General features: G+C 33.4%; 1 protein-coding gene across 1 annotated transcript in view; it reads left to right on the top strand.

Moving 5' to 3' along the window:
• Positions 1–13,248, top strand: part of RYR3 (ryanodine receptor 3) — a 438,620-nt gene that overhangs the window by 84,423 nt on the left and 340,949 nt on the right. Inside the window, exons 10-11 of the mRNA XM_051973649.1 lie at positions 2,333–2,549; positions 10,329–10,433. Of these exons, the coding sequence (XP_051829609.1) occupies positions 2,333–2,549; positions 10,329–10,433 (322 nt within the window). The remainder of the gene's footprint in view (positions 1–2,332; positions 2,550–10,328; positions 10,434–13,248) is intronic.

Raw genomic sequence — 13,248 nt, 5'->3', positions numbered from 1 at the left:
TCAGGGAGGTCATGACCATCCTATATTCCAAAACAAAAGAAAGGGGGAGATGTTGGAATTCTTACAAACTGCTAACTCATTAGAGTTGATCTAATCTTACAAGAAGATATTTTGGGCAGAACCTGAAACAAGGTACTAAGTAGAACTAATTAGTACAATGCTTGTGTTTGCACCTTTACTCATTGGAGTTCACAAGTATGCCAGCTTCACAAAGTAAACTTTGTAACTTTGTGAGTTCTCACCTCCCTTGAAGCTCTTTGGGCCAGAGAGCACTATGGGAGAAAACCCATAATCCCTCTCTCTCGTATCCCACAATTCATCCCTCTTGTATAAAAGAAACAGACAGAGGCTCTCGGTCAGATTTCAGCGGAATTACTCCAGAAGCCCTCTCTCCGAGGCAAGGCAAGAGAGAATATATTTTCCACTTGGCTGGCTGGTCGCAGAAGAGACTTCTCTCTTGCCTTGTCTCGGAGAGAGGGCTTCTGTAATTCCGCTGAAATCTCCCAAAGTGCTCTGTGTCTGCACCAGAGTGCTCCTCTCCAATGCAGCTGAACTCTCTTCTGCCACCAGCCAGCCAAGTGGAAAATATTCTTGAATAGATCTCTCATCACTGGCCTTATATCTGACTCTTCTGAGAGAATGGGATTATGGGTTTTCTCCCATGGTGCTCTCTGGCCCTAAGAGTTTTAAGGGAGGTGTGAATCCACAAAGTTACAAAGTTTACTTTGTGAATCTGGCATACTTGTGAACTCCAATGAGTAAAGGTGTAAACACAAGCCTTGTATTAATTAGTTCTACTTAGTACCTTGTTTCAGGTTCTGCCCAAAACATCTTCTTGTAAGATTAGATCAACTCTAATGAGTTAGCAGTTTGTAAAGATTCCAACAAAGGAGGGAGGGAGGGAGGGGGAGAGTAGGGAAGAAAAGAGGATAGGGAAGGAAGAAGGAAATAAAAAAGAGATGAAGATTAATTAAATATCATGTTCTATGCAAGTGTTAAATGATGGAGATACACAGACAAGCAAGAAGGATCTTACTGCATTCAAGAAGTTTACTTTCTAATGAATACCCAACACAAAAAAAGAATTTGAAGGGGGTTAATTGGCAAGATGACAAAAACTCATCTTTCGGAAGTGGCGTCCAGGTGGGAGAACAGGTAGAAGGTATAGTCCTATTGAGAATTCATGGCTTAGAACCACAGAGAAGTGTCTAAGAGGCCTGGGCCCTTCCAAGATAAGGCAAAAACTCCCCTACCAGAACTGAAGGACTAAGATGGAATCTAAGTTACCTAAGGGGAAGTGCTGGAGTTGATGGTCTGAAAATAGTAGACTGGGAAATAACAAAACTAGTCCCTCTGTACCTATGACATAGGTACTTAAATGTTCACTTCTGATTTTCAAATTTTTGGAGCCATGTTAATTGATGCTTATTAGTTTGATTCTAGCATTTAAGAAATAGAGATTCTTTTAATTGCAGCATTCAAATAATGCATTTAACATTTTGACTTTAATATCATTTCCTGATAACTTTGAACTATTTTTAATTAAAAATCCTTATTTAAACAAGTTCCCCCCCCCATTTTATTATTGCCTACAATATTAGAACAAATTTCTGAAATTTGGTACAACAAAGGTTTTTAAAAAGCTGGTGCATCTTTATTGTTTTTATTCCATTAGATTGTCAATTTTATTAGTTAATATTAGTTATATATCATTTAAATTTATATCCTTCATAAAATTCTATATTTATAAACTCCCAATTTTGTATTTTTACACCTTGTTTCAATTCTTCATGACACTTTTGTTTCTACATATATATTCATTCTCTAATCCCATATTTTATGAGCCAAGAGGTTAAAAAAAAATGCAGTTAAGCAAATTGATCCAACACATCAACGTGTCTAATAGTGTATATTACATATTTTCCATCTCTTTCTTTAAATTCTACTGAAAGTGTAATGAATTTTCTCAATTTTTCTCTGAATTCAGAATTGATCATTGCAATTTCACAGCCAGATTTCTCATTTGAAAACTAAGTAAGTCTAAACCCAGAAAGTTTAGGTGATTTGGCTAAGGTCATTAGCCAAAATCTCTGACCTTTGACTCTAAATTCATTGCTCCTTCTACTTTTCTGTGTTCCTTGTCCTGTTATCTTTCAGCTAAATAAGAATGAATTTCTCTAGTATTTTATTGTACATTGTGAAATGCTAATTGCTTGAAATTTATGGCTTTAGTGGTTTTCAGTCAAAGTTATTTGCGGACTTTTGTCTGTTTTCTTTCATATGTCCTTGCTGCTTTTCATTATTTCTTGTCTGGTCTTTCTAAATAATATAGGGTGCGTTTCCTTCTGGGTGGACGTCATGGAGAGTTTAAATTTTTGCCTCCATCTGGTTATGCCCCCTGCTATGAAGCCTTGCTTCCAAAAGAGAAGATGATATTGGAGCCTGTCAAAGAATATAAGCGTGATTCTGAAGGAATTAGGGATTTGTTGGGCACTACACGGTTCCTCTCTCAAGCCTCCTTTATCCCATGCCCTATAGACACCAGTCAGGTAGGTTAAAATCATGTGGTGGCAATCTATATATCTAGGCAAGCTCTTTTTTCTAGTCCTTGTTATGTTGGGAGATTGTCTCAGGTATTTTGATTCCTCAACTCATATTGTTAAGATATGATGTGTATATCATTAATTAGTATTATTTGTGCTTTTACTACATATACCTGCCTATAGTTTTGGGAAATGGAAATAGATAGCATGGACATGGAGGTGGTTAGAAAAAGCAAGGCTTATTTGAGTAGAAGGGAGGATAATTGGAGGGTAGTTTTCTTTGCAGTAACTTGAAGAGGAAATGTAACCAAAAAGCTATTGAATGCCTTTAGAGAAATTGATAATAGCCTGATAGCAGAGTAAGAGGAGTTCATATTCCCAGGAGTATAAATTTGCTGCCACAAAAAAGGTAGGTACAAACATTTTTCCATATGTGGTTCCTTTTCCCTCTTTTATGATATCTTTTGGATATGGACCCCAGTAAAGACACTGCTGGATGAAAGGGTATACACAGTTTTATAGCCCTTTGGGCATAGTTACAAAATACTCTTCACTGCAAGAGTCCTCAAACTTTTTAAATAGGGGGCCAATTTACTGTCCCTTAGACTATTGGAGGGCCGGACTATAGTAAAATCAAAACCTTTGTTTTGTGGGCCTTTAAATAAAGAAACTGCATAGCCCTGGGAGAGGGGATAATCATCCTCAGCTGCTACATCTGGCCCTCGGGCTGTAGTTTGAGGACCCCTGTGACTTCAGGATGATTGGATCAGTTCACAACTCCATCAATAATGCATTAGTATCCCAGTTTTCTCACATTCCCTTCAACAGTTATCATTATCTTTTCCTGAAATCTTAGCCCATTTGAAGTATGTGAAGTGATACCTCAGAGTTATCTTAAGTTGCATTTCTATAATCAAATATGGTTTAGAACATTTTTATATGATTAGAAATGGCTTTAATATCATCATCTGAAAATTTTCTGTTCATATACTTTGACCATTTATCAGTTGGGGAATGGCTTGCATTCTTACAAATTTAAGTTAATCCTCTATAAATTTTAGAAATGAGGCTTTTATCAGAATCTGGGATGTAAAATGTTTTCCCAGATTTCTTCTTCTTTTCTAATCTTGGCTGCATTTTGTTTTTGCTCTGTGTGCATGGTGTGTGTGTGCTCATGCTCAAAATCTGTTTAATGTAATGTAATCAAACTTATCTATTTTGCATTTTATAATGTTCTCTAGTTCTTTTTTAGCCATAAATTCTTCCCTCCTATACAGATTTCACAAGACGATCCCTTGTTGTCATTGACTATTGTGTCTTGTGAACTTAACCTGTTCCACTGATCCTGTTTTGTATTTCTTAGCAGCATCAAATGGTTTTGATGGCTGCTGCTATATAAAATGGTTTTAGAGTTGGTACAACTAAGTCATTCTCTTTTGCTTCCCCCTCCCATTAATTCCCTTGAAATTCTTGACCTTTTGTTCTTCCAAATGAATTTTGTTATTTTTTCTAGCTTTGTAAAATAATTTCTTGGTAATTTGATTATTGTGGCACTGAAAAAATAGATTAATTTAGGTAGAATTAGCATTTTTATTATGTGAGCTCAGCCTACCCATGAGCACTTGACATTCTTCCAATTATTTAGATCTAACTTTATTTGTGTGAAAAGTGTTTTATAATTGTATCATATAATTCCTGGGTTTGTTATGGTAAGTAGACTCCCAAATATTTTATATTATCTATAGTTCTTTTAAATGGGATTTTTCTTTCTGTTTCTTGCTCCCTGGTTTTTGTTGCCAATGATTTATGTGGATTTATTTTATATCCTGCAACTTTGCTAAAGTTGTTACTTGTTTCTAATAATTTTTTTTAGTTAATTCTCTAGTATTCTTTAAGTATGCCATCAAATCAGCCACAAAGAATGATAGTTTTATTTCCTCCTTACCTCCTCTAATTCTTTCACTTTCTTTTTCTTCTCTCATTACTAAAACTAACATTTCTAGTACAGTACTGAAGAATAGTGCTGATAATGGGCATCCTTGTTTCACGTCTAATTTTATTGGGAATGCTTGCTAATGATTTTAGATAGATGCAACTTCTCATTTTAAGGAAAACTCCATTTATTCTTATGCTTTCTTGTGTTTTTAATAGGAATGGGTGTTGTATTTTGTCAAATGCTTTTTCTGCAACTATTGAGATAATCATATGATTTCTGTTAGTTTTGTTATCAATCAATTATGCCTGATATTGAAACAGCCCTACATTCCTGGAATAAATGCTACTTGATCATAGTATATTATCCTGCTAATAAGTTGTTGTAATATCTTTGCCAATATCTTTAGATTTTTACATCAATGTTCATTGGGGAAATTGGTTTATAATTTTCGTTCTCTGTTTTGGCCCTTGGTTTAAGTATCAGCACCATATCTGTCATAAAAGGAATTTGGTAGGATTCCTTCTTCTCCTGTTTTTCCAAGTAGTTTATATAATATTGGAATTAATTGTTCCTTAAATGTTTGATAGAATTCACTTGTAAATACATCTGGCTCTGAAGATTTTTTTTAGGGAGTTCATTAATGGCTTATTCAATTTCTTTTTCTAAAATAGGATTATTTAAGTACTTTATTTCTTTATATTAATCTGGGCAATCTATATTTCTGTAACTATCCATTTCCCTTAGATTATCAGATTTAATGACATGTAGTTGGGCAAAATAACTCATAATTATTGTTCTAATTTCCTATCTACGCCATCTCTCTCAAATCTACAACTTCTATCTACCAGTTCCTTCCTTGTTACTTTTAGATATATTCACATTTTCATCCTAAAAACAACAAAAACAAAACCAGAAAACTTCACTCAATTTCATCTCGTCAAGCTATTTTCCTATATCTTTCTACCCTTTCTCATTCAAAATGCTTGAAAAATCTGTCTGTATTCACTGACTTCATTTTCCTTCCTTGACCCTTTGCAAATTAACTTCCAACTTTGTCACTCAATTGAAATTACTTTCTCTAAAGTTACTATCTTTTAATTGCTAAACCTAATAGTTATTTCTGAGTCCTCAATCTCTGTTTCTCCCTCCTCCCTTCTCAGTCTCTATTTTGCATTAAATGAATGCATGCATTCATGGACACCATGGAACACTTTCTACTTTCCTCTCTAGTTTTTCAATACACTATTTTAAAAAATTCTTTTATCACCTATATACATGGTCTTTTTTACTCTCTTTGGACGGGTCATCATGTATATTATACTCCCTAATTATGAGTATACCTTAATATTGTATTGTAGTCCACTTTCTCCCTGGTTCAATAAGCTTCTTATCTAATAACCCCAATCTACTATCATTAAAAATGTACTTTTCTCTTTACCTCTGACTCTTAGATACTCTAGCTTTTTTATTTAAAAGTCAAATTAAAGCATTAACTTCATGCACTTTTCATATGCTTATCACAATGCTGACAGACATTAATGTCTAATAAATACCTTTTGTTCATTAATCTACTAGTGACAGTGGAACCACTTTACAATTTTGCCATTTTTATTTAACAAAATATTGTACTATTTGTACTGAACTGGATAATTAACTCTGTTTGGAGTAACTGTGATTTTATGAGTGTAGGAAGCTCCTGAGGAAAAGGAACTTCCTTTACTAAAACAGATTGTCAGTGACTTACAGCTTTTGAAAAGCGAAATGAGCTTTCACATTACTCTTCTTTATTCTTTATTACAAACTAAGCTACTATATATTCCCCAAACTTGATATTTCATCTTCTACCCAAAACATCCCTCATTCCTGGTATGTATTCTTTCTTTTTTTTTTTTATTTGAAATTATTACATATAGAGTAAATTTGTTTATTATTCATTAAGTTCCATTGGTGCAGAATCTAGAATTAGTATAAACAGTATAGTTTAAAAATATGCCAATTAAAAATTGCTTTTGTCACTAATATCAATATTTTTCTTTTTTTTCTTTTTTTCTTTTTTATTTATTTATTTATTTTTTTAAAAATAACTTTTTATTGATAGAACACATGCCAGGGTAATTTTTTACAGCATTATCCCTTGCATTATTCTGTTCAAATTTTTCCCCTCCCTCCCTCCACCCCTTCCCCCAGATGGCAAGCAGTCCTTTACATGTTGAATGGGTTACAGTATATCCTAGATACAATATATGTGTGCAGAACCGAACAGTTTTCTTGTTGCACAGGGAGAATTGAATTTAGAAGGTATAAATAACCCGGGAAGAAAAACAAAAATGCAAGCAGTTTATATTCATTTCCCAGTGTTCTTTCTCTGGGTGTAGCTGCTTCTGTCCATCTTTGATCAATTAAGGCTCTCTTTATTGAAGAGATCCACTTCCATCAGAATACATCCTCAAACAGTATCGTTGTTGAGGTATATAATGATCTCCTGGTTCTGCTCATTTCACTCAGCATCAGTTCATGTAAGTCTCGCCAGTCCTCTCTGTATTCATCCTGCTGGTCATTCCTTACAGAACAATAATATTCCATAACATTCATATACCACAATTTATTCAACCATTCTCCAATTGATGGACATCCTTTCGTTTTCCAGCTTCTAGCCACTACAAACAGAGCTGCCACAAACATTTTGGCACATAAAGGTCCCTTTCCTTTCTTTAGTATCTCTTTGGGGTATAAGCCCAGTAGAAACACTGCTGGACCAAAGGGTATGCACAGTTTGATAACTTTTTGAGCATAGTTCCAAATTGCTCTCCAGAATGGCTGGATGTGTTCACAATTCCACCAACAATGTATCAGTGTCCCTGTTTTACCACATCCCCTCCAACATTCCCCATTATCTTTCCCTGTCATTCTAGTCAATCTGACAGGTGTGTAGTGGTATCTCAGAGTTGTCTTAATTTGCATTTCTCTGATTAATAATGATTTGGAGCATATTTTCATATGTCTATAAATAGTTTCAATTTCTTCGTCTGAGAATTGTCTGTTCATATCCTTTGACCATTTATCAATTGGAGAATGGTTTGATTTCTTATAGATTAGAGTCAATTCTCTATATATTTTGGAAATGAGGCCTTTATCAGAACCTTTGATTGTAAAAATGTTTTCCCAGTTTATTGTTTCCCTTCTAATCTTGTCTGCATTTGTTTTGTTTGTACAAACACTTTTCAATTTGATATAATCAAAATTTTCTATGTTGTGGTCAATAGTGATCTCTAGTTCTTCTTTGGTCATAAATTCCTCCCTCTTCCACAGGTCTGTGAGGTAAACTATCCTATGTTCTTCCAATTTATTTATAATCTCATTCTTTATGCCTAGGTCATGAATCCATTTTGACCTTATCTTGGTGTACGGTGTTAAGTGTGGGTCAATGCCTAGTTTCTGCCATACTGATTTCCAATTTTCCCAGCAATTTTTGTCAAATAATGCATTCTTATTCCAGAAACTGGTGTCTTTGGGTTTGTCAAACACTATATTATTAAAGTTATTGGCTGTTTTGTCCTTTGAACCTAACCTATTCCATTGATCAACTAGTCTATTTCTTAGCCAATACCAGATGGTTTTAGTAACTGCTGCTTTATAATATAATTTTAGATCTGGTACAGCTAAGCTACCTTCATTTGATTTTTTTTTTCATTAATTCCCTTGAAATTCTTGACCTTTTGCTTTTCTATATGAACTTTGTTGTTATTTTTTCTAATTCATCAAAGTAGTTTTTTGGGAGTCTGATTGGTATAGCGCTAAATAAATAGATTAATTTAGGTAGTATTGTCATCTTTATTATATTTGCTCGCCCAATCCAAGAGCATTTAATATTTTTCCAGTTGGTTAGATCAGACTTAATTTGTGTGGAAAGTGTTTTGTAGTTTTGCTCATAAAGTTTCTGATTTTCCCTTGGCAGATAGATTCCTAAATATTTTATACAATCAGTAGTTACTTTAAATGGAATTTCTTTTTGTAACTCTAACTGTTGGGTTTTGTTAGTGATATATAAGAATGCTGATGACTTATGTGGGTTTATTTTATATCCTGCAACTTTGCTGAAGGTGTAGATTGTTTCTAATAACTTTTTGGTAGAATCTCTGGGGTTCTCTAAGTATACCATCATATCATCAGCAAAGAGTGATAATTTGGTTTCCTCATTGCCTATTCTTATTCCTTTAATCTCTTTCTCAACTCTTATTGCCAAAGCTAGCATTTTTAATACAATATTAAATAGTAACGGTGATAGTGGGCAACCTTGTTTTACTCCTGATCTTATTGGGAATGGTTGCAGTTTGTCCCCATTACATATGATGCTTACTGCTGGTTTTAAATAGATGCTACTGATTATTTTAAGGAAAAGTCCATTTATTCCTATACTCTCAAGAGTTTTTAATAGGAATGGATGTTGGATTTTATCAAATGCTTTTTCTGCATCTATTGAGATGATCATATGGTTTTTGTTAATTTGATTATTAATATGGCCAATTATATTGATAGTTTTCCTAATATTGAACCAGCCCTGCATTCCTGGTATAAATCCTACTTGATCATGATGTATTATCCTGGGGATGATTTTCTGTAGTCTTTTTGCTAATATCTTATTTAAGATTTTAGCATCAATATTCATTAGGGAGATTGGTCTATAATTTTCTTTCTCTGTTTTCAACCTACCTGGTTTAGGTATCAGTACCATGTCTGTGTCATAAAAGGAGTTTGATAGGACTCCTTCATTCCCTATTTTTTCAAATAGTTTATAAAGCATTGGGGCTAATTGTTCTTTGAATGTTTGGTAGAATTCACAAGTAAATCCATCTGGTCCCAGGGATTTTTTTTTAGGGAGTTGGTTGATAGCTTGTTCTATTTCTTTTTCTGAAATGGGACTATTTAAGCAATTATACTTCCTCCTCTGATAATCTGGGAAGCCTATATTTTTGGAGGTAGTCTTCCATTTCGCTTAGGTTATCAAATTTATTGGCATAAAGTTGGGCAAAGTAACCCCTTATTATTTCTTTAATTTCCTCTTCATCAGTGGTAAGTTCTCCTTTTTCATTTTTAAGACTGCCAATTTGATTTCCCTCTCTCCTTTTTCTAATCAGATTTACCCAAGGTTTATCAATTTTATTGGTTTTTTCATAAAACCAACTCTTAGTTTTATTTATTAGTTCAATAATTTTTTTACTTTCTATATTATTAATTTCTCCTTTTAATTTTAGAATTTCAAGTTTAGTAATTGATTGGGGGTTTTTAATTTGGTCTTTTTCTAACTTTTTAAGTTCCAGGCCCAATTCATTGATCTTCTCTTTTTCTATTTTATTCAAGTAAGCCTCTAAGGATATAAAATTTCCCCTTATTATTGCTTTGGCTGCATCCCATAAATTTTGATATGATGTCTCATTGTTGTCATTATCTTGAGTGAAATTATTAATTGTGTCTACAATTTGCTGTTTCACCCAATCATTCTTTAAGATGAGATTATTTAGTTTCCAATTACTTTTTGGTCTATTTATACCTAACTTTTTGTTGAATGTAGTTTTTATTGCTATGTATTCTTTCCTAATCTCCTCTGCCTTTTAGTTTCTTTCAAAACCCTTTTACATGTATTCATTCATTTGATAGTCATTATAAGCTATTTTCTTTTTGTTAAGGCATACATCCCTTCTTATAAAGTCTCTTGGGATGAGAATTTGTTTTAAATATGGAAGGTGGGATGGTGGATATTGTAAATGCTATAATTTACAATTTCTTAGAGTTAATTCATTTAAAGTAATCAATTCTCATATATTTTTTAAATGTCTTTCCTTTCCCTTTAGATTGTTTTGCCTCCACATCTAGAAAAGATCCGAGACAGACTTGCTGAAAATATCCATGAATTATGGGGAATGAATAAAATAGAATTAGGTTGGACCTTTGGCAAGGTATGTAATAACTATTATTAGCCTACAGATGATGATTGAGATGCTTTGTCTGCATGAAGGAAAAATTCTAAGACTAATAGGATGAAGACGAAAAATTTGATTATTCTTTTATTTTCTGGCCGCTAGTGTTGATTCTATTCAACAATAGCCTCTGTTTTATTTGCATACTTGTAGCTACACTAAGTATGAATTACATCTTCATTCTTTTAGAAACTATAAAGATAAATTCACCTAGTATTTGACTATCTCCTTGAACAAATGTCTTCATATTTGATTCATGCATGCTTCAGGTATCCATGATTTGATCTGATTTGAAATGTTTCTCAAATTGTATTGCAAAGAACCCAGAAGTTGCCCCCCAAGCTTGTTATTGTTTATTTTTAAATGAACCTTGTGTTGTTTGTTAATATGAACTGAAGTATTGATTTTGGAGAATTTTATTCTAAGTATTCTGCCAAGTTTTGTTTAAATTTAAGGCCTCTCCTACAGAAAAAAAAGTTTGAGAATCACTGAGGACTTGCTCTTCTTTAGAAGGGCTATTTTTTTTGTTGATGTATTTCTTAGATTTTGTTTCAAATTTTGTGAGACTGAATTTTTAAACAAATATATAGATAGCTAACTTTATGAATATCTATAAAAACTATATAAATATTAACATCTTTATATATAAATATAACTTAAGAGTCAGTGATACTTGAACTTGGAGTCAATGAAAACTAACTTCAAATTTTGTGTCTGATAATTCCTAGCTGTGTGAGCCATTTAACTTCTCTAAGCCTTACTTTCAAAAAAATGTGGAAAATGATGGCACCAGTCCCATATGGAAAGCACTTTGCAAACTTTAAAGTGCTATATATGTGAGTTGTTACCATCATTAAAAACTACAGAGAGGAGAATTTCACTTTTTAGAAGCTTAGTTATAGTTTTCAGATAATCCAGTAAGATACATGGTTAACGGACACTATAGAATCTTCTTCTCTGTAATTTAAAAAAATTTCAAAATTAAAAAGTTAATAAAGAGATTTGTTTGGAGAAAAGTTTGTAGTAGATCATTATCTGAAAGATTAGATAAGTGCTGAAGTTCATTACTAGTCTAAGAACTCTAAAATTTAATTCAGTACCCACTGATGAATACACTCCATTAAGATTTTCATGTAATTAAGTGTTTATCTTGGTTTGTGAACTATACAAAGATAGATAAAATAGAATTAGGTTGGACCTTTGTCAAGGTATGTAATAACTATTATTAGCCTACAGATGATGATTGAGATGCTTTGTCTGCATGAAGGAAAAATTCTAAGAATAATAGGATGAAGATGAAAAATTTGATTATTCTTTTTTTTTCTGGCCGCTAGTGTTGATTCTATTCAACAATAGCCTCTGTTTTATGCATCTTGGGGGGAAGTGGTCTTTCCTTTACTTTTCTGCTGTCACTGGTTAAAATTTGTATCTCTGTCTTCCTTTCTTGCTCCTATTCCACTGCAGATCACACTACTTTTTCCTACTTCTGGTTGCTTATTTTCTTAGTTCTCTTCATAGTCATTACAGGATTGGAACAAGTCTCTGTGACAAAATCCAGTGGCTATGCCTCTGTTTCTTTCATGCTCTTTAGGTCTCTCAGCTTTTGTACTGGATTTTCTGGGCAGCATTCAGAATATTATGCCCCTTTATCCTCTATAGACAAGAATACATAATATAGATTCAAATCCTGACTCATGCTTTTTACTTTATATATATATATATTTTTTTTTGAATATGAATTTTGAATATATATATATGGCAATTTGCTTATCATTTAATCAAATCAGTAAGCATTTCACTATGTACCTACCATATTCAAAAACACTGTGCTAAGTGCTAAAGATACAAAAAGATGCAAATGACAGGTGCTACCCTCAAGGAGCTCACAATCTATTCTTGGGTCATCAGTTTCTTCATATATAAAATTAGAAGTTGGATTGGATTACATAGGCTCTGAGATCACTTCCCTCTCTGCTTCATCATTGTAGAGTCTGAATAAGTATGATTATAGATTTCATGATCAATTAAAAGTTCTAAACTACTTTTCATTACAAAATTCTGCATAGGCAGTATTATAAATGCACAGCCCAAATCTGGCTTTTCATCCTAAATTAGACAAGTTTTATTTAAATATGTTTTGAATCAAAGATAGCATAGGGAAACTTTATACCTTCATTATTAGCAGATAATATACTTAGAAAACCTCAGATGCTGTGTTTGCTTCTAAGACAGGAAACTGAATCCTAATTTCTTTTGGCATAGAAAAAGAAAAAAAAAGACTTCATAAGAAAAGAATGTGTTGTCAGTAAAATTTATGCTAATTCTTAAATCTTAAGAAAGGAAAAGATGAGAAGATTCTGGAAAGATGGTGGAATAGGTTAGTAAATTTCAAATACTCCAGATTTCCCCCATAAATAGAATAAATTTGCCCCTCAGGACAAACATAAACTGGTGTGAAAAAGCAGAAGACTTGAGGCACAGAACAGGGGTACTCCTGGTATAACCCAAGAAATCTCCAGGTTTGGGATTAACCTAACTGAAGTGCAAATGCCTCTGGGCTAGCTCTGCAGAAATATCAAGTGGGGAGCCCTGGGACTAGCTAGACTTTTTGGAGGCCTCTACAAGAACCATTAACACTTTCATCTTCTGGAGAGCTTGAGGAGTGTGGTCTGCATTCATAAATACTGAGTAAATCTCGACTGATAAGGAATGCTAGGTCCAGTTGTACTGTGTCATGGGCCTGCATGAGAAGGAACTAGCACACCTTGAGTACAGAAGCAGTGCAACACATATG

Source organism: Antechinus flavipes, chromosome 2 (assembly GCF_016432865.1).
Source record: "Antechinus flavipes isolate AdamAnt ecotype Samford, QLD, Australia chromosome 2, AdamAnt_v2, whole genome shotgun sequence".
In the NCBI taxonomy this organism is placed as follows: Eukaryota; Metazoa; Chordata; class Mammalia; order Dasyuromorphia; family Dasyuridae; genus Antechinus; species Antechinus flavipes.
Note: the sequence above shows the minus strand (reverse complement) of the source record. Positions and strands in the feature narration are given on the sequence as shown.